Source organism: Myotis lucifugus, unplaced genomic scaffold (genome assembly GCF_000147115.1).
Source record: "Myotis lucifugus unplaced genomic scaffold, Myoluc2.0 scaffold_7, whole genome shotgun sequence".
In the NCBI taxonomy this organism is placed as follows: Eukaryota; Metazoa; Chordata; class Mammalia; order Chiroptera; family Vespertilionidae; genus Myotis; species Myotis lucifugus.
Window position 1 is genome coordinate 3,195,549 of NW_005871055.1, and position 20,214 is coordinate 3,215,762.

At 37.3% G+C, this 20,214-nt stretch overlaps 1 protein-coding gene across 1 annotated transcript in view; it reads left to right on the forward strand.

Moving 5' to 3' along the window:
• AKAP11 (A-kinase anchoring protein 11) overlaps nt 1–20,214 on the forward strand; it is a 62,073-nt gene that overhangs the window by 10,031 nt on the left and 31,828 nt on the right. The window contains exons 2-3 of the mRNA XM_006083507.3: nt 4,054–4,163; nt 19,060–19,176. Of these exons, the coding sequence (XP_006083569.1) occupies nt 4,104–4,163; nt 19,060–19,176 (177 nt within the window). The 5' untranslated portion in view covers nt 4,054–4,103. The remainder of the gene's footprint in view (nt 1–4,053; nt 4,164–19,059; nt 19,177–20,214) is intronic.

Consider the following 20,214-nt stretch of genomic DNA (forward strand, 5'->3'; position numbering starts at 1 on the left):
TTTGACTTGTTTCCCTTGTCTGTCTGTACTTTCTTGTCTCGGATCTGCTTTTTAAAAAAATGACTTAGGTTCACTTTCATTTCTTTGACTATAGAGAAACACAATTAGTATTTTCCTGTTTAGGACTCTTGTTTATTCACCTAGAATAGGTCACAGAGCAAAAAAACAAACAAACTTTAAATGAAAAGTTTATTATTTTAACACAGAAGTGTCCTCAGGAAAAATACTGTATTTTTGCTCCTCTTATGAAATCTGTCTAAAACTGCATACACTCTAATTATATAAGATAGTGAAGAAATTCTGCTGTTACTCTTTCTCCCCATCTGTCTTGGCATCATTTCCAAAGTGATTGTTTTTTCTTTACCAGAGTGCAAGTCATTTAATCTCATGTTAGGTCCACTTTTATGGACCATTGCATAGATATTCTCTGATAGATTTTTTTTCTTTGTGAGATGTTTGACTTATGTTTAAGATATACACAGTGAAGGAGTAGGGTTCATAATTGTGTTTTTTTAATGAGTGAAGAAAAGTGTAGATGTGAAATTAAATTTAGTTTCTTTTTTATTAATATAAATTCTGAGGTATTATCCTGAAAATAAATAATGTAAATTTTGGGTGGCATGATTATATTTGTCTGGATTTTTTTTTTCTTTCTTTAGTATATTCCTCCTTATATTGGTTTTATTTATTTTTTAAACTTTTCTTTATAGGTCTGTATTGGATTCTGTTTTGCTTTGAAAAGAGTGTTCTATCTAGGTTTGCTACTCAGGAATATTGTAGGTAGAGTGAACTGGGGTAGCTAGAGATGTCAGATCTGGGATGTTGTCTGAGAGCACCACAGGCCTCCCCACAAGCTCATTGGAACTCTTTCTTCTGCCCTGAGGTGGGCGTGGCATGTCGCACCTTCAGGTGAGCAGCTCATGTAGATAACTGGTCAGTTTTTTTCCCCTCCAATGATTTAGTGTTTAATCTTTGCTCATATTGCCTCTTGTCAGCAGCTGTAAAGGTTATTGCTTTTTCCCATCTCTTTTTTCAACTCCACCCTTTCAGGAGTCAGAGAAAGTAAAGATGTTTTGTGTGCCTCTCCCGTCTGCCCTTATTGTTTTTAAAAGGCTGCCATTACCATCTCAGGAATGCATGACAATTTATTCAGTAACTCCCTTTTTTCTGGTATCTTGAGTGCTGCTTATTTTTCTCTACGATAAAGTGTGATGAACAGCTTTTCAAACCTTTATACCTGGTTGTTAGAGTTTGAAGATTTGGATTTGAGTCCTCACTCTACTGCTTGCTGTGTGGGCTTGGATGAATTGCTTAATTTCCACGTGCCTGTTTTTCTCATTATAAAATTGGAATACTACTCATTCAGTCCTAAGGATTAAATGAGATATTAACTTAATAATCTCAGCAAAGCACTTGGTGCTTTATAAACTTTAGTTAGAATCATAGATGCTCCAGAATCATCGTTTCCTTTGCTGATTCCCAGAAGTAGAATTGTTGTGTCATAGGGTAGGAATATTTTCAGGGTTTTGATATGCATTTCAAAATTGCCCTCCAGAAAGGTGGTGTCAGTTTACTTGGGAGTTGAATTTGAGAGTTTTCTGAAACCCTTGTGTTGACCTCTATATTACATGTTTTAGGTGAAGTTTGAGGCAAGTCCATTGGCCTAAGGGCTTCTGGCAGTTGAAGAGAACTCTGGGGGTGAGGAGGGGAGTGAGTTGGCTTGGGATAAATAAAAGGATTATTTTCTTGTTTTGGCCACATAAATCTTTATATTTACACCTTGTTTTGATAATTTTGGTCCTCTTGTTCATTTTGCCCCATAATTATTTTAATTTTTATTTTACCTATGTTTTATAATTTCCAAAGTGCCTCCTATAAGTTATTTTCCATTTGATTCCCATAATAAACTTTCTGGGTAAGTGAGGTAATATATATATTGAGGAAACAGATCCAGAGATACTGCAATTTACCTAAAGGAAACAAAGCTAATGAGAGGTAGAACAGGAACACAAATGGTACTTTTCTGAATCCTGGTGTATCTCTCTTTATCATGTGTTTTGGGGACCTCTGTTTCCTTTCTTGCAGTCCTACTTCAGTTCCAGTCATTGATCAAATTTTATTGTTAGACCACTAGGATTTATCTTAGTTCAGAATAGTATGTAATCATAATTCTTTGTCTGAAAATTAGAATCTAGTAATCTCTAAAGCAGTGGTTCTCAACCTTCTGGCCCTTTAAATACAGTTCCTCATGTTGTGACCCAACCATAAAATTATTTTCGTTGCTACTTCCTAACTGTAATGTTGCTACTGTTATGAATCGTAATGTAAATATCTGATATGCAGGATGGTCTTAGGCGACCCCTGTGAAAGGGTCGTTCAACCGCCAAAGGGGTCGCGACCCACAGGTTGAGAACTGCTGCAAAGGAAGGTGCATGTGTGGGTGCACACACACACTTCAGCTTTATGTCTATAGTACAAGAATATAAAATTAGAACTCCGCTAAAATTTAGTGTTTTTTGCAGTTCTAATGGGACTAGGTTGAAGTTTGGTTTTCCATATAAGTCTCTTTATAATAAAATTAATATTAATAACTGAATGTCTTTAAAATTTCTACAAGGTTATTCTTTTTTTTTCAGTCCTCATCTCAGGATATGGTCATTGATTTTTTTTTTTAGAGAGCAGGAGGAATGTAGAGAGACAGAAACATCCCCAACTGGGGATCGAACCCAAAACCTGAGTGTGTGCCCTGACTGGGCATTGAACCCAAAACCTTTTGGTGTATGGAATATGTGCCAACTAAATGAGCCATCCGGCCAGGGCAGTTAGGTAATTTTTATAAGACAAGTTTGATTGAAACTAATTAACCATTAAATCTTTATTGACTCAAATTTTTTAGTTATTTAGTGATTTAGAATTCAATTCCCATTCCCACCCTTTACTATAATAAAACATTTTCCTGGCTGTTCTCCCCTGTATCCATAGCATCTAATGCAAGTAAATGTTGAATGATGACCAAGTTACTGTGGTCAGATGTTGATATTGAGTGATTAATGCTGAGTTGATTTAAGCTCTCAAAGGTATTTTATTAAAGCATTGATTAAAAAGTTAAGACTTAATTTTAGAGTGTCTCCCAAGGGCTTTGTATCTGTGTGCACACATGTGCACGCATGTGTTTTAACCCTTTGAGTGCTAACCAATATCCTAGGAACTATGCTAAAATTGCCAAGGCATTTTTGCTGATTTTACAGCAGTTTAGGAAAAAAATTATGAATCGCAAGTAAATGAAGTTACGTATTCAAAAACTTAAGGGAACCTTTACTACATCGACATATTTAGCAATATCATCATCACTAATAAAAGCAGACTTAGAACTGGACGCCATTTCGAAGCTTTGATAGTGCTCCCGGCACTTTTGGCGAAAGACAGGAGGAGTGCGATTGCGCTCCCCGGCACTCTAGGGGTTAAGTACTATTCATCATTGAATTTGGATGTTTTTTGAACTCTAGTCATTGGTATGCTGTTAAGATTACTATATAAAGACTTTGTTTTTGTTTATTTGATTTTAATTTGATATGTACAGATTTCACATTTTTATTTGTATATTATCAAACTTACCTGCTCAAGAAGTAAGAATGTCTAGAGCATTCACAGTTGCTATGAGGATAGAGTGACTTTTAGGAGACAAGAAGGCTGTAATCTTTTTGTGATATTCTCTATTTTAGATTTTAAAAGGTTTTTCAAATACTTATTGAGGCTTTCAAATATTTTTATTTGCAATAAAAAGGGCAGCGAGATTGAATGATAAACTACTTTATAATAACCTTGAACATAAAAATAAAATTTTTGTAATAATGTGGTATCATATTAAGGTACTGATATTAACATATCTTTCAACTATTCTTGTTGGAATTGCTAAGTAAAAATTTGATGGCTCAGAATTTTTGTTTATGTTTTTACTCAAAAACTAACTATTTTAGAAGTTATTTTAGGGCAAAATGCTTGCCTGAGTCACTAAAGGTAATAAATTGTTTTCTTTTAATATGTGTTCTTTAGGTGTTTTATGGATTAACTCTTCATTCATCACATACAGCAGCAATATAGTTATGGCAACCTTCCAGACTTTCAGAAACAGTCACATGAAGACTAGAGCATCTGTCAGAAAAGTAAGTTCTCTATATTACATTACTTTTAGTGATAGTTTAGTAAAAATGTTGATTTTTTTTGTTAAGCAGCTGTGATATTCTTGTTTCAAATTACTCATTGAAATTAGTAACATTGAAATACTGCAAAGATTGGAATATATGACAGTAGTGATAGGAAATCATGAAGATAATGAACCTTATTTCCTAAAGATCACAGTGCCTCCCCATTTCTTCTCAGCAGATAGTTTTCTATCATCTTTTTAGCACTATAAGTATCAGGTGTAAATTTTCTTATAGATCTTTAGCTCTACCCCAAAGTATTATCATCCGTCCATCCATCCGTCCATCCATCCATCTGTCCATCCATCCATCCATCCATCCATCCATCCATCCATCCTTCCATCCTTCCTTTCCCTTGGGCAAGGACTGAAGGCATGTGGCATTTTGGTGGCTAATTTGCCCTGTGGCGCCACTTCTCTGTCCTTGCCTCTCTCTCTTTTCAAGGAATCTGTACCACCAGGGGGCGTACTTCTTATGTCCACTTTGCCAGAGGTATTGCTGTCCAGATGTGCTGGAGGGCTTCCACCTTCCTGCCTGTAAGGACATGGAGGATGTACCAGCCACTTTCTTCTCTCATTGGTGCTTTCTCCCCATTCATTCATTCATTCATTCATTCTGGAAATATAAATTTGAATGTTTTCTATAGGTCAGGTCCTACACTAGGTATTAGATAATCAGTAGTGAGCAGATTTCTACTTTCTGTAAACTGTAGTGTATTATACTCTTCTCATATTATATGCAACAGGACCCATAGCTTTAAGCGAATAATTAAATTATACAGATTGCTTTATATTAATAATTAGAACTAAGAAATATACATACAAAATATAGTAATGAGCTACTGACCTTGTTTTTTAAGCATAATATTACATACCTGTTTGACTCGAATTTACTAATATGAGGAATTAGGCCACAGCTGAAATTTCATACTATTTTTTTTTAATTTTGTTTTATTGCTTAAAGTATTACAAAGAGTATTACATATGTCTATTTTTTTTTTCCCCTTGACATTCCCCCGGCCTCCCCTACCACCCAGTGTTTTGTGTCCATTGGTTATGCTTATATGCATGCATACAAGTCCTTCGGTTGACCTCTTACCCCCTCCTCACACCCCCCAACCCTCCCCAGCCTTCCCGCTGTTGTTTGACAGTCTGTTTGATGCTGCTCTGCCTCTGTATCTATTTTTGTTCATCAGTTTATAATGGTCTTTATTATCCGTAAATGAGTGAGATCATGTGGTATTTTTCTTTCATTGACTGGCTTATTAGCATAATGCTCTCCAGTTCCATCCATGCTGTTGCAAATGGTAAGAATTCCTTCTTTTTTACAGCAGCATAGTATTCCATCGTGTAGATGTACCACAGTTTTCTAATCCATTCATCTGCTGATGGGCACTTAGGCTGCCTCCAGATCTTTGCAATGGTAAATTGTGCTGCTATGAACATAGGGATGCATATATCCTTTCTGATTGGTGTTTCTGGTTTCTTGGGATATATTCCTAGAAGTGGGATCACTGGGTCAAGTGAGAGTTCCATTTTTAACTTTTTGAGGAAACTCCATACTGTCTTCCATAGTGGTGCACCAGTCTGCATTCCCACCAGCAGTGCACGAGTGTTCCCTTTTCTCCGCATCCTCTCCATCACTTGTCGTTTGTAGATTTGTTGATGATAGCCATTCTGACAGGTGTGAGATGATACCTCATTGTTGTTTTGATTTGCATCTCTCGGATGATTAGTGACTTGGAGCATGTTTTCATATGTCTCTTGGCTTTCTGAATGTCCTCTTTTGAAAAGTGTCTATTTAGGTCCTTTGCCCATTTTTTGATTGGATTGTTTATCTTCCTTTTGTTAAGTTTGTTGTTTTGTTGATGATTTCTTTTGCTGTGCAGAAGCTTTTTATTTTGATGTAGTCCCATTTGTTTATTTTCTCTTTAGTTTCCAATGTCCTAGGAGCTGTATCGGTGAAGAAATTGCTTCGGCATATGTCTGAGATTTTGTTGCCTCTGTAGTCCTCTAGTATTTTTATGGTTTCTCGTCTTACATTTAAGTCCTTTATCCATTTTGAGTTTATTTTTGTGTATGGTGTAAGTTGGTGGTCTAGTTTCATTTTTTTTGCATGTATCTGTCCAGTTTTCCCAACACCATTTATTAAAGAGACTGTCTTGACTCCATTGCATGTTCTTGCCTCCTTTGTCAAATATTAATTGAGCATATTGGTTCGGGTCGATTTCTGGGTTCTCTATTCTATTCCATTGATCTATATGTCTGTTCTTGTGCCAGTACCAGGCAGTTTTGAGAACAGTGGCTTTGTAATACAGCTTGATATCTGGTATCGAGATCCCACCTACTTTGTTCTTCTTTCTCAGGATCCCTGCAGCTATTCGGGGTCTTTTTTTATTCCAGATGAATTTTTGGAGAGTTCGTTCTAAGTCTGTGAAATATGTCCTTGGTATTTTAATGGGAAGTGCATTGAATTTATAGATTGCTTTGGGTAGTATGGACATTTTAATGATGTTGATTCTAAAAATCCAAAAACATGGTATGTTCTTCCATCTGTTTATGTCTTCCTCTATCTCTTTTTTCAACATCCTGTAGTTTTCTGAGTAGAGGTCTTTTACCTCTTTACTTAAGTTTATTCCTAGGTATCTTAATTTTTTTTGGTGTGATGGTAAATGGGACTACTTTTTTAGTCTCTCTTTCTGTGAGTTCATTATTGGTGTATAGAAATGCCATAGATTTCTTGGCGTTAATTTTGTATCCTGCTACATTGCCAAATTCATTTATTAAGTCTAATAGTTTTTTGATGGAGTCTTTAGGGTTTTTTTATGTACAATATCATGTCATCCGCAAATAAGGACAGTTTTACTTCTTCATTTCCAATTTGGATGCCTTTTATTTCTTCTTGTCTAATTGCAATGGCTAATACTTCCAGTACTATGTCGAACAGGAGTTGTGAGAGTGGGCATCCCTGTCTTGTTCCTGTTCTTAGGGGAAATGGTTTTAGTTTTTGTCCATTGAGTATGATGTTGGCTGTGGGTTTGTCATATGGCTTTTATTATGTTGAGGTATGATCCTTCTATTCCCACCTTGCTGAGAGTTTTTATCAAAAATGGGTGTTGGATTTTGCCAAATGCTTTTTCTGCATCAATTGATATGACTGTGGTTTTTTTCTTTCAATTTGTTTATGTGATGTATTACGTTTACTGATTTGCGGATATTGTACCATCCTTGCATCCCTGGGATAAATCCTACTTGGTCATGGTGTATGATCTTTCTGATGTACTGCTGGATCTGATTTGCTAGGATTTTGTTGAGGATTTTGGCATCTATGTTCATGAGGGATATTGGCCTGTAATTCTCTTTCATTGTGATGTCTTTACCTGGTTTTGGTATTAGGGTGATGCTGGCTTCATAGAATGAGCTTGGAAGTGTTCCTTCCTCTTGAATTTTTTGTAGTAGTCTGAGGAGGGTAGGTTTTAGTTCTTCCTTGAATGTTTGGTAAAACTCCCCTGTGAAGCCATCTGGCCCTGGGCTTTTGTTTGCTGGAAGCTTTTTGATGACTGCTTCAATTTCTTCCATAGTTATTGGCCTGCTGAGATTTTTAGATTCTTTCTGATTGAGTTTTGGAATGTTGTATTTTTCTAGGAATATGTCCATTTCCTCCAGGTTGTCTAGTTTGTTGGAATAGAGTTGTTCATAGTATTTTTTAACAATCCTTTGTATTTCTGTGGGGTCTGTTGTTATTTCTCCTCTTTCATTTCTGATGTTGTTTATTTGGGTCCTCTCTCTTTGTTTCTTGTTGAGCCTGGCTAGAGGTTCATCAATCTTGTTTATCCTTTCAAAGAACCAGCTCTTGGTTTTGTTGATTTTTTGTATTGTTTTTTTGGTCTCTATGTCATTTATCTCCACTCTGATCTTTATTATTTCCTTCCTTCTGCTTACACTGGGCTTTTCTTGTTGCTCTCTTTCTAACTCTTTGAGTTGTAGGGTTAGGTAATTTATTATCATTGTTTCTTGTTTTTTGCAGTAGGCTTGTAGAGCTATGAACTTCCCTTTCAAGACTGCTTTCTCTGTGTCCCATAGGTTTTGGATTGTTGTGTTTTCATTGTCGTTTGTTGCCATGATGTTTTTTATTTCTTCTTTGATCTCTCTGGTAACCCAGTCATTGTTTAATAGCATGCTATTTAGTCTCCATGTGTTTGATTTTTTTGGATTGTTTTTATTGTATTTGATTTCTAGTTTTATGTCATTGTGATCTGAGAAGATGCTTGATATGATTTCTATCTTCTTGAATTTGAAGAGACTTTGCCTGTGACCCAATATATGGTCTATCTTTGAAAATGACCCATGTGCACTTGAGAAGAATGTATATTCTGTGGCTTTGGGGGAAATGTTCTGAAGATGTCAATTAATTCCATCTGATCTAGTGAGTCATTTATGATTGATGTTTCTTTGCTGATTTTTTGTTTAGAGGATTTGTCCAATGGTGACAGTGGGGTATTAAAGTCCCCTACTATGATTGTATTGCTGTCAGTCTCTCCCTTGATCTCCTCCAGAAGTTTTTTTTATGTATTTGGGTGCTCCTATATTGGGTGCGTGTATGTTTACCAGAGTTATTTCTTCTTTTTGGATTGCTCCCTTTAGTATTATGAAGTGGCCTTCCTTATCTCATTTTATGTACTTCACTTTGAGGTCTAATTTGTCAGATATAAGTATTGCTACCCCAGCTTTTTTTTCATTTCCATTCGCCTCAAAAACCTTTTTCCATCCCTTCACCATCTGTCTGTGTGCGTCTTTTCTTCTGAGGTGGGTTTCCTGTAGACAGCAGATATATGGGTCATGTTTTCTTATCCACTCAGTTACCCTATGTCTTTTGATTGGGGCATTTAATCCATTTACATTTAAAGTTATTATTGATAGATACTTGTTTGTCGCCATTTTTATTCTTTACCTTTGTGTTCCTTCTTCGTTTCCTATTTTTTCTTTTTACAGCAGACCCTTTAGAATTTCTTGCATTGCTGGTTTGGTGGTAATAAACTCCTGTAGTCCTTTTTTGTCTGTGAAGCTCCTGATTTGACCCTCAATTTTGATTGATAGCCTTGCTGGGTACAGTATTCTTGGATTCAGACCCTTCCTTTGCATGACTTTGTATATTTCATTCCATTCCCTTCTTGCCTGATATGTTTCTGTTGAGAAATCAGTCGCTAGTCTGATGGGGAATCCTTTTTAGGTAACTTTTTGTCTCTGGCCGCTTTTAAGATTCTTGCTTTGTCGTTGGTGTTTGCCAATTTAATTATAATGTGCCTTGGCGTCGGTCTTTTGGGGTTCATTTTGTTTGGGACTCTGTGAGCTTCTTGGATTTGCGTGAGTTTTTTCTTCCCTATATCAGGGAAGTTTTCTGTCATTATTTCTTCAAACAGGTTTTCTATTCCTTGCTCAGTATCCTCTCCTTCTGGCACCCCTATTATGCGGATGTTGTTTTGTTTTGTGTTGTCCCAAAGTTCTCTTAGGTTCTCCTCCTGCTTCTTAATTTTTTTTTGCTAGAAGCTGCTCTGCTTGGGTATTTTTTCCTAGCTTGTCTTCTAGCTCACTGATGCGGTCCTCTGCTTCTTCTAGTCTACTGTTGATGCTTTCCATTGAGTTCTTTATAGCAGTGATGTCATTTTTCATTTCTTCTTGGTTCTTACACATATTGTTGAATTTGTCTTCCATTCTTTTCATCCACCTTATGACCATTTCTCTGAATTCTTTCTCTGACAGGTTGCTTGCCTCCATTGCCTCCATTTTGTTTACTTCCTTTTCTGGTGATGGCTGTTTTTCTTTCCTATGCAGGCTGTTTCTTTGTCTCCCCATGATCTCTCTTCTCCGGGTGTTTGGTTATGTAGTTCTCTCTCAGCTGCGTTGATTTAAAGGCACAAAATACAACACAACAAGGCACAACGCACAAGGCAATGAACACAAATGTATTCATGTTACTAATAACCCCAAATAAAGTTGACCACCAGAGAAAAGAGAATTAGGGGATAAGGAAGAAAGAAGAAGAAAAAAAGAAAAAATAGAAAAAGAAAAAAAAAGAGTGCAAAAATGAGATTGGGAAATGGAAAAAAAAAGTAAGAGAGAAAAGAAAGAGTATGAAATAGAAGAGGGGAAGAAACTATTTAAATGGGGAGAAAACTCCAATAGAACAGTCACTAATCCCAACAAATTCCAGCAATAGATACCTAGAGATGATTGCAAACTACAAACAACTAATATCAAGCGAAGCGAGGGAAAACAGAAGCAAAAAATAACCAAAAAAAAAAAAAACAACAAAAAAAAAGAAAAAGAAAAACAATCTCACAAACAAGCATTAAAAAACCCCAATATAATCAACCATCAAGCAAACAACAACAAAACGACACAGAGAAAAAAATTTTGGATAATGAAGAAAGAGAAGAGAGAGGTATATATGTACTTAGAGCACAGGGTTGGAAATTAGATATATAAGTAGGGTGAAATTTTAACAGGGGGTAAAAAGTAGGAATAGGGAAAATCTAAAGCAGGAATGGGGTAAGAGAAACAGGACAACAAAAGGGGAAAAGTGAGGAAGAGAGTTTTGGCATAAAGGTAAAGTTGAGATAGAGTAAAAGGATGCTAAAGGAAAGATGAAAATAGAATGTAGAACACTAATCCCAAAATAAAATAAAGAGAAAATAAAATGACACTTAAAAAAAAAGGTAAAATGGTAGTAGTAATAATACTGGTTAAAAGCAAAAATGTAGTAATTGAAAAGGTAAAATCAGGTGACGAAAAAAGAAAAAAAATTAGTTTCTTAAGTAAAAGGTGAAAAAAATAAAAATGTGCAGTAGTGAAGGTCCTTTACTTCCTCTACTCTTCTATTTGGCACGGCTTAGTCCTGTCAGGTATTCAGGAGAGTGTTGAAGTTCCCTTCGATACACTGTTGCTCTGTATTGTAAACCACAGTTCTGATTTTAAAGCAGGCAGTATTTCTTTGTTTCCCAGTCTGCCTTTATTTGTTTTTACAGAAGAGTCAGTTCCTGGTTCAGCCCCTGTGTGGCAGTGTTTCTGGATTGACCTCCGAGGCTACAAGTCCTCTCTAGCCAGTATTTAGTTTTTGTTTTCCCTATTGCACTTAATACTGGTTTGGGAGAGTCGACTGCCCCAGAGCTGGTTCCTTGGTCCTTACTCCCCGCTTTGATTCCCAGGTTCCACAAAAACAACTTTCCCCTGCAGTCTCTGTGAGTGACCCCAACTGGGCGATACTATGTATTGGGTTTAATAATCAAAAGCAAAGATTTAAGGAGAAAAAAAAAAAAAGAGCCAGAGTGCGCAATTCTCCCAAAGTCTCTTCTGCGTCCTCTCTCCCCTGGCTCTAAGCAGCCAGCAAACTGGCAAAATCCAAGGTTGCCTTTTTTTCACCCAATCCAGCTATGGGTTGATTTTTAGTGTTCCCTTCTGCCAGCAGCCCTGCGGGACCCCTTCCACACTCATGGATCACACTGGCCCCAACGGCCGCGGACTTTGTGTGGCGCAGACTTCCCCTGCGCGCGTTCCTCTCTCCAACCTGAATTACAAACCGCACCTTTATCTAGGCGAAATCTGTCCTTTCCTGAGGAGGAGCAGGGCTCGTCTGAGTCCAAGTATTCGCGCTGCTTGAGATCCGGTGTTCCTAGGTTCGTAGCTGGACTCTGGGTGCCATGGTTGCAGGGTTTCTGGATGTATACGCTTCTGATATCAGCTACTCAAGATGGTGCGGTCTCCGTGGCTGAGCCGGTGCTCCGGGAGAGATTTCAGCAGCAGTGGAGGCTGCCGGGTTAGGGGAGCCCTATTCGGCAGTCTCCAACAGTCCCCTGGAGTATAGCTATCGCTCACCCACAAATTTACACTCTCAGTACGTCCACACACTCTCCTTTCGTTCTCTCACTCTCACACTGTCTTGCAGTCTGCCTTCCCTTCAGCAGCCATCTTCTGAATCCCTCATCATACTATTATTTTAATATCTTTTGTTATTCAGCACATACCCACATTAGGCACAAAATAAAAATTTGGTTTGAATTCATTTGAATACTTGGAAACTCTTTTAGAGAAAAGTATGTGAATTCAAATGTTACATACTGTTTATGCATACACTTGTACCATTTTTGATGTCTTTCTTTGGTATGGCTGAATGACAAAACTTCCCTATTGGCTAGTGTGGAAATTGAAAGGTGTACTTGAATTCTCTACATTTCATTTTACTTTTAATTGAAAATAGAGATACATTAAATATTTATTAGGAATCAAATATTATGAAGGTCAGAAAGAGCTATACTTTCTACTCTATTATTTTTTTAAACATGTTATTATGAAAAATTTCAAGCATATTGAGGACTTAAAAGCATAGTATACCAACACATAAATCTGTATACCAAATACCAATAATCAACAGTTGTTAATGTTTTGTCTTATTTGGTGTATATATGTGTTTGTGTGTTTACTTTTTGGCAGAACTATTTGAAAGTTAAAGTCTTAATGTCTCTTCATTCCTGAACACTTGAGCATGCTTCTCCCAGGAATAATAGCATCTTCCCACATAACAATAATACATGATCACATCTAAGAAAATTAAATATAATTCCCTTATTCTAATACTAGCCATACTCAGATTTCCTTTATTACCCTTAAAATATCTTTTATAATCCCTCCCTTAACTTCCATTTTGGATTCAGTGTAAGCTCCTAGGCCTTAAGTTGCATTTGATGGTTATGACTTATTTTCTTTTGGTCTGAAAGTTTCTCCTCTTTCTATTTAAATAATTTAAAAAAAGTAAATATAACCTCAAGATTTTATTGTCTTCAGAATAAAACAAAAGCTGAAGCTTAGAACTGGATCAAGAGGTCTTTTCTCTTCTTTCATTCTCCCAATTCAAAAATGCCTGTGTGTCTTAAGGTTAGCATTCTCTTAGATCTACAGTTGGACTCAATGCATTCAAGCCTCAGCAATTTGTAATTTGAGCCTTTTTCTGGAAAATTGGCTTAGTCTGCCCACCATAGCCACTCTGCTTCCTGTCATAATGCTGCTTTCCCTGGGCATGCAGAGAATCCTTGTCCTTATTGTACTGTCTCCATGTGGGGTCTTGTACTATGGGATCTTATACTTCGTGTATCTCTCTTCTATATTTCATATAGACTAGAATTTAGTATAAAGGATTAATTAGATTCTGGTTAAACATTTTTGGCAAGAATACATGATAGGGTGATTTGAGGACAGAATTTCAGGTTTTCCTATGATCAGCGATGCAAAAATTGATCAGTTGAGTAAGGTAGTAACTCTGTATACCTAGCATTTAAGCATAATACTACATACCTGTTTGACTCGAATTTAAAAGCTGTCCATTTTCTATTTTTTAGTTAGCAATAATCTATAGGCTGATATTTGGTTGTGTGCAAATATCTTGTGTTTTTTTTCCCCCCAACAACCTTTCATCTAATATTTTTGGCATTTCTTAATGACCCTTTCCTGAACTTGTTATTTCCTAGAAGTTGCAAAATGGTAATTTTTCTCTATTTTCCTTTTTTTTTTTTACATTTATTAGCTAACATTTTTTTTTCTTAAAGAAAAGCTTTCTGTCATCTACCTTATAAGAACTATGATATCTCCTATAAAGGGAGGGTAAATGCCCTTTAATTACCAATTTTCAGATTCATGATTTAGTGGAATAGTCACTTCTAGTGGTGGCAAGTGAGTTTATTCCCCTCACTCATTCATTTGTTTATTTGTATTACCCTGGACTCATAGATTTTTTTAAAAAGTCTACATTTTCCAATCCTTTATTTATAGTCTCTTATTCATTCACTCATTTATTTGTTTCAAGTTTTTAAACTATCCCAAACTTGGCCTCTGGGAGCCCCTGCAAGCTGGTCTCTATGTCCTTTTGTCTCAGGCTCATCATTCTTTGATTGCTTCCTTGTTTGTACTGCAACAGATTGATCCCAGTTTCACCTTCTACTTTCTCTTCCTCAGATCTGTAATTGGCTATTCCTCTAAAGAACTCTGAATAATATTCAGAAACCAAAATCTGGGAACTAGGAGTAGGAATGTTTATTGCTTCCTCAAGTGTCATGAGTTTATATTGATAGTTCATGTTCAGATTTCACATTTTAATTTTTCTTAGTTCATGTTAGTATCTTAGCCTGTAAACCTCCACTCATTAATGAAAACAGAATCATTTAAAATTTTGAATATTTTCAAGCCCACAGAAAAGTTGGGGGAAGAAAAATACAGTGAGCCCCACATATATTTTTCACTTACATTTACCCTGTTAATGTTTTACCATAATCATTCTATCTTTGTACACACACACACATACACATGCACACATACATATGCACTTTTTTTTTTTAATCCTCACCCGAGAATATTTTTCCATTGATTTTTTGGCAGAGTGGAAGAGAGAGGGAAAGACAGAGAGAAACACATCAATTGGTTGCCTACTGCATGAGCCCCAATCAGGGCCTGGGCTGGGGAGGAGCCTGCAACCAAGGTACGTGCCCTTGACCAGAATCGAACCTGGGACCTTTTGGTTCACAGGCCAACACTCTGTCCACTGAGCCAAATTGCTTAGGACCATATGCACTTCCTTTTTGCTCATACATGCAGATCCAGGGAAAATCCCAGAGACTGAAAAATCTACCTCTGTAAGCAGAGGGCTGAGGAAGACCGAAGAAAGAAGTAGGTCGCTCTAGTCCATCAATTAACAGAGTTTATTAAAGGAAACATAGGCTCATCTTGTGCTGTGGCAAGAGGAAGTAGATAATCTCCGTGATGCTTGGCAGGCACTAAAGAATTATGTAGAGCAGGGCAGGATGGATGAGGGACTGGACTGGTCCCAGGTAGTAAGGGAAAATGCCTTTCATGCTTGTCCGGGCAGGGCAGTGGCCTGTTCCAGGAGCCAGCACAGCATGGAAATGGAGTCATATCTCTGAGGGGATTTATGGGAAGCAATCTCCCTTCTGGATTTACAGCAACAATCTCTGTTCTAGCCAGGGTCTAATATAATACAACTCAAGGGTCCAGTAGTGGTCATGCCAGGAAACAGTCTCTCCTCCATACCTCCTGAAACCATATGAGAGTAAGCTGCAGATATTATTTTACTTCTCTTCTGAATATGTCAGCATACATCTCTTAACATGAGCATCATTACCACCCTTCAAAAGTCATTAATTCAATAACATCACGTAATATGCAGTCTATACACAAATTTCTCTAACTATCTCAAAATATCTTAGTTACTTTTCCCTTGCCTGTCTTTAAGGATCTAATCAAGGTTCATAGTGTATGTTTGGGTATTGTGTCTTTGTGGTCTCTCCCAATTTAGTCCATTTCAATGGTCTAGATCAGAGGTGGGCAAACTTTTTGACTCGAGGGCCACAATGGGTTCTTAAACTGGACCGGAGGGCTGGAACAAAAGCATGGATGGAGTGTTTGTGTGAACTAATATAAATTCAAAGTAAACATCATTACATAAAAGGGTACGGTCTTTTTTTTTTTTTAGTTTTATTCATTTCAAACGGGCCTGATACGGCCCGCGGGCCGTAGTTTGCCCACGGCTGGTCTAGATTCTTTTCTTATGACAGTAGGTCTTTGGAAGTCTGGACCAGTTGTCTTGTAGAACATCTCTATATTTGGAGTTCATCTGTTTTGCCCTGTGATTAGGTTTAGCAGGAACCTCCCAAAGGTAATGTAGTCTTTCCACTCTGATGCCAGCTTGACCAGGTTATAATAATCTTATTAAGGTTATAATAATCTCCAATATAAAGACACATAATTGTGTATGTGTTCCCCCACGTCCCGCGTAGTTCAGGGTTCAGGATCTGGAAGAGGAGCCGCACACAAATGAAAGAGAAGAGACAAGAGATAATTTGGAAATATTGGGGGGCCAGGCGGGCAAGTCCAACTCAAGGGGAAGGACTTCCACCGGTGCCCAGGCCTCGCCAGCCTTTTATTCAACTTTGGTTACACATAAAGCCCTTAGGCAGGCAGGCAATTGCAGTAGCAGACAGACTATCTTAAAGGTCAGTAAATATTAGAAGGATTTACTCTGAGACTATTTGATCAGGAAATAGCTTGAGTCCCCATTGTTAGGACTAGACAATCGGTGCATAACTCAGGCCCTTGCCATGGGTTCAAGGTTCACCAGCGATCCGGGATCCTTGTTTGCACTTCTCTGCTAGTGAAGACAATGGGCGACCTCCTGCACATAATACCTTTGTAATTAATAAGTCATCTGTAGAGTGATTCTATGAGACAGTGTGAGTATCCTGTTCCCCAGTAGTTTGTAATCCAGTAGATTAGGATACACTGATGTTCCTTTCCTAAATCAGTAATTACAGGGGTAGTTACAAATCGGATTTTCTAATTTTGTCATTCTGTCCGTATTTGTTAGCTTTTTTGTTGTTGCTGTTAATCCTCACCGGAGGACATTTCCTTTGATTTTTTTTAAGAGAGAGTTGAAGGGAGAGGGAGAGACAGAGAGAAACATTAATGTGAGAGAGACACATCGATTGGCCTCCTCCTGCACATGCCCTGAGGAAGGCTGGGATCAAACCTACATCTGAGATACATGCCCTGGAACCTGGGACCCTTCAGTCTGAGGGCCAACACTCTATCCACTGAGCCAAACTAGCTAGGGCAGTCAGCATCTATACTAATAAAAGCATAATATGCTAATTAGACTGGACGTCCTTCTGGACATCCTTCCGGATGACCTCTGGACAAAGCCAGGGCTGCGAGGGAAGCCTGGGTCCCGGGTGCCTGCTGGTGGCTGGAGGGAAGTCTGGGTCCCGGTGCCTGCCAGCGGCCGGAGGGAAGCCAGTGCCGGCAGGTGGGGGAAGGGAGGCCTACTCTTGCACGAATTTCGTGCATTGGGCTTCTAGTTCTTATATAAAGAAGGACTCTTCCCCTACTCTACCCTTTTACATATCTCTTTTTTAGTTTAGTTTTTTTTTAAAAAACTTAGTTTTTATGGTCTGTTACCATTTTTATTCTTTTAATACCCAAATTGTCCCAAATTAGGCCAGTGGGAATTTCTTCAAGTTGGCTTCCATGTCTTTTGAAATGACCTAGTTAGTCTCTGGGCACTTCTTTGCATTCTGTCAATAAGAAGTTGCAGCCACACTTCATATTTTTTCTATTTCTGACCTAGAATTAACCATTTTCCCAAGGAGCTCTAGTTCTTTTTATTGGTACATGGTATTTAGAAACCAAAATCTAGGTGCTGGAAATGCTCATTGTTACTGAGGGTCATTGCTTCTATGATTTTTCAGTGGAAAAATGTAGTACATATACTTAAAGAATCTTGAGTTCATATTGATAGTTCACATTCAAATTTAACTACATTGTTTCTTTCTTTTTGTTTTTTTGTTTTGTTTCACTGGTGGTCTGTGAGGTCTGAAAGGTTGGCGACTGCTGGTTTAAAGTATTACATATGTCTCCTTTTTCCCCCATCGACCCCCCTGTGGCCACTCCAACCCCCCAGGACAAGCCCCCACCTCCCCAGGGTTCTTGTCCATTGTTTATGCTAATATGCATGTATACAAGTCCTTTGGTTGCTCTCTCTCCCCCCCTCCCTTCCCTCTGCCATCCCTCTGAGGTTTGACGGTCCATTCTGTGTTTCTCTGTCTCTGGATCTATTTTTGTTCATCAATTTATGTTGTTCGTTATATTCCACAAATGAGTGAGATCATGTTATATTTATCTCCCTGACTGGCTTATTTCATTTAGCATTTCATATTTGTATCTCTTCTCTTAAACTGAAGATTTTCACTAATTTTCAGTTTATTAAAATTAGCACACATTTATTGAGTTCATATACAGGGTGTGGCAAAAGTAGGTTTATAGTTCATATGGAAAATAATACAATAATAAATAATAAAAGAATAAATCTGAGTTTAGTGTACTCACAACTGTAAACCTACTTTTGCCTAATCCTTGGTATGTGTGGTATTGAAATGTAGGGAAACACATTGAGTTAAATACAATTTTACAGTCTCTGGCCTCAGTAATTTGGTTTAATAGGTAGGAAAGACAAATATATAATGAAAAGAGGAATTATAATATATTGTGATATAGATCGTTAATATAGGAACTTTGAGATTTATTATGACCAAGGGATGGGAACATCTTCACATGTCTTGGAAGATTGGGGAATAAGGATATTTCTGATAGAAAAGTAGATCAACAGATCAGCAGGAGAATAAGTTAGAAGGAAATTAAGTCTATTTATGTCTAATTATAATACTTATTATTTTCTTTATATAACTTTTTCCTTCTTCTAGTACTTAGTACTTGTGACATCCTCTCCTGCCAAATCTGGAATGCCTTTCCTCACCTTCATCATATAGCTGCCTTAAGGTCCCTGAAAACCTTATTTGTGGTTATTAAGTCTTTTTCCCCCCATAACCAACTTAGTTATGAGAGTAATCACTATTGTTAGCATTCCTTATTGTAGCTTCCACAGTGTCTCACTCCTTATATAAATTATTGCTTCTGTTTTGCCAATGACTTAGATATCAAGTATGCAGTCTGTTAGGTTTTAATGTAAGGTAAGAGTAAGTGAACCTGGTGTAAGGGCCCCGTGGTCTTTCAGTAGGTTGAATGTCTGGGTTATGGTGTGTGTGTTTTGAGCATGTGGAACTCTGTTTAAGCATTTTGTTCTGTTTTTTCTCTTAGCTGAATTGAGTTCTGTATTTATCAAAAGGTATATAATATGCCAAATGAATATTAATTGGAGTTACTCTCCATTTAAAACTAGAATATCTCTTGGATCTTTGATCTTGTCTTAGAATCAATCTTGTCTTAAGAATATCTTTTGTTTTCAGAGCTTCAGTGAAGATGTTTTCCAGTCGGTAAAGTCTTTGTTACGGAGTGAGAAGGAACTGTGTAGTGTATCAGCAGAGGACTGTTTAAAGCAAGATGAACATGCCAGTTTGACTGAGGTTTGACATATTACTCTCTATACCAGTGGTTCTCAACCTTCCTAATGCCACGACCCTTTAATACAGTTCCTCATGTTGTGACCCCCAACCATAAAATTATTTTCATTGCTACTTCATAACTGTAACTTTGCTACTGTTATATCGTAATGTAAATACCTGATATGCAGGATATATTTTCATTGTTACAAATTGAACATAATTAAAGCATAGTGATTAATCACAAAAACAATATGTAATTATTTGTGTTTTCTGATGGTCTTAGGCGACCCCTGTGAAAGTGTCGTTTGACCCCCAAAGAGGTCGTGACCCACAGGTTGAGAACCGCTGCTCTATATCCTTTCCTAATAAAGCAAAATGTATGTTCATGCATTTCTGTAGAACTGCGTTCCTACTTTTAAAATGCCTAAAATGTTTACATGTTAATACATGTATGAGAAGTACCTGTTTTAAATACCCACTAATATAATTGTCGTTTAATTCAGTGCACAGGCATTATTGCCCACTCATCAGACAGATGGTGCTGTATCAGATGATTCCTACTCGATTCAGTAATTGGTACTTTAATACTGAAATTTTCTACTGTGAAACATGAAATATATCTTTATTTTTTTGTAATTGTTTTTTTGGTTATTGTTAGTTTTCTTGGTTGTTTAAATTCAGTACCTTGAGTCAAAATGAAAAAGTAGTGCTAAATTTATTTTGAAATTAAGATATTTACTACTTGCCGGAACCGGTTTGGCTCGGTGGATAGAGCATCGGCCTGCGGATTGAAGGGTCCCAGGTTCGATTCCGGTCAAGAGCATGTACCTGGGTTGCGGGCACATCCCCAGTGGGGGATGTGCAGGAGGCAGCTGATCGATGTTTCTCTCTCATCGATGTTTCTAACTCTATCCCTCTCCCTTCCTCTCTGTGAAAAATCAATAAAATATATTTAAAAAAAAAGATATTTACTACTTGAAGATAAGATATATCATTTGCTCACCTGTTTCACTGCTACATTAATGTTTCCTATCTTTGTTTGAATTTATTACTAATAAA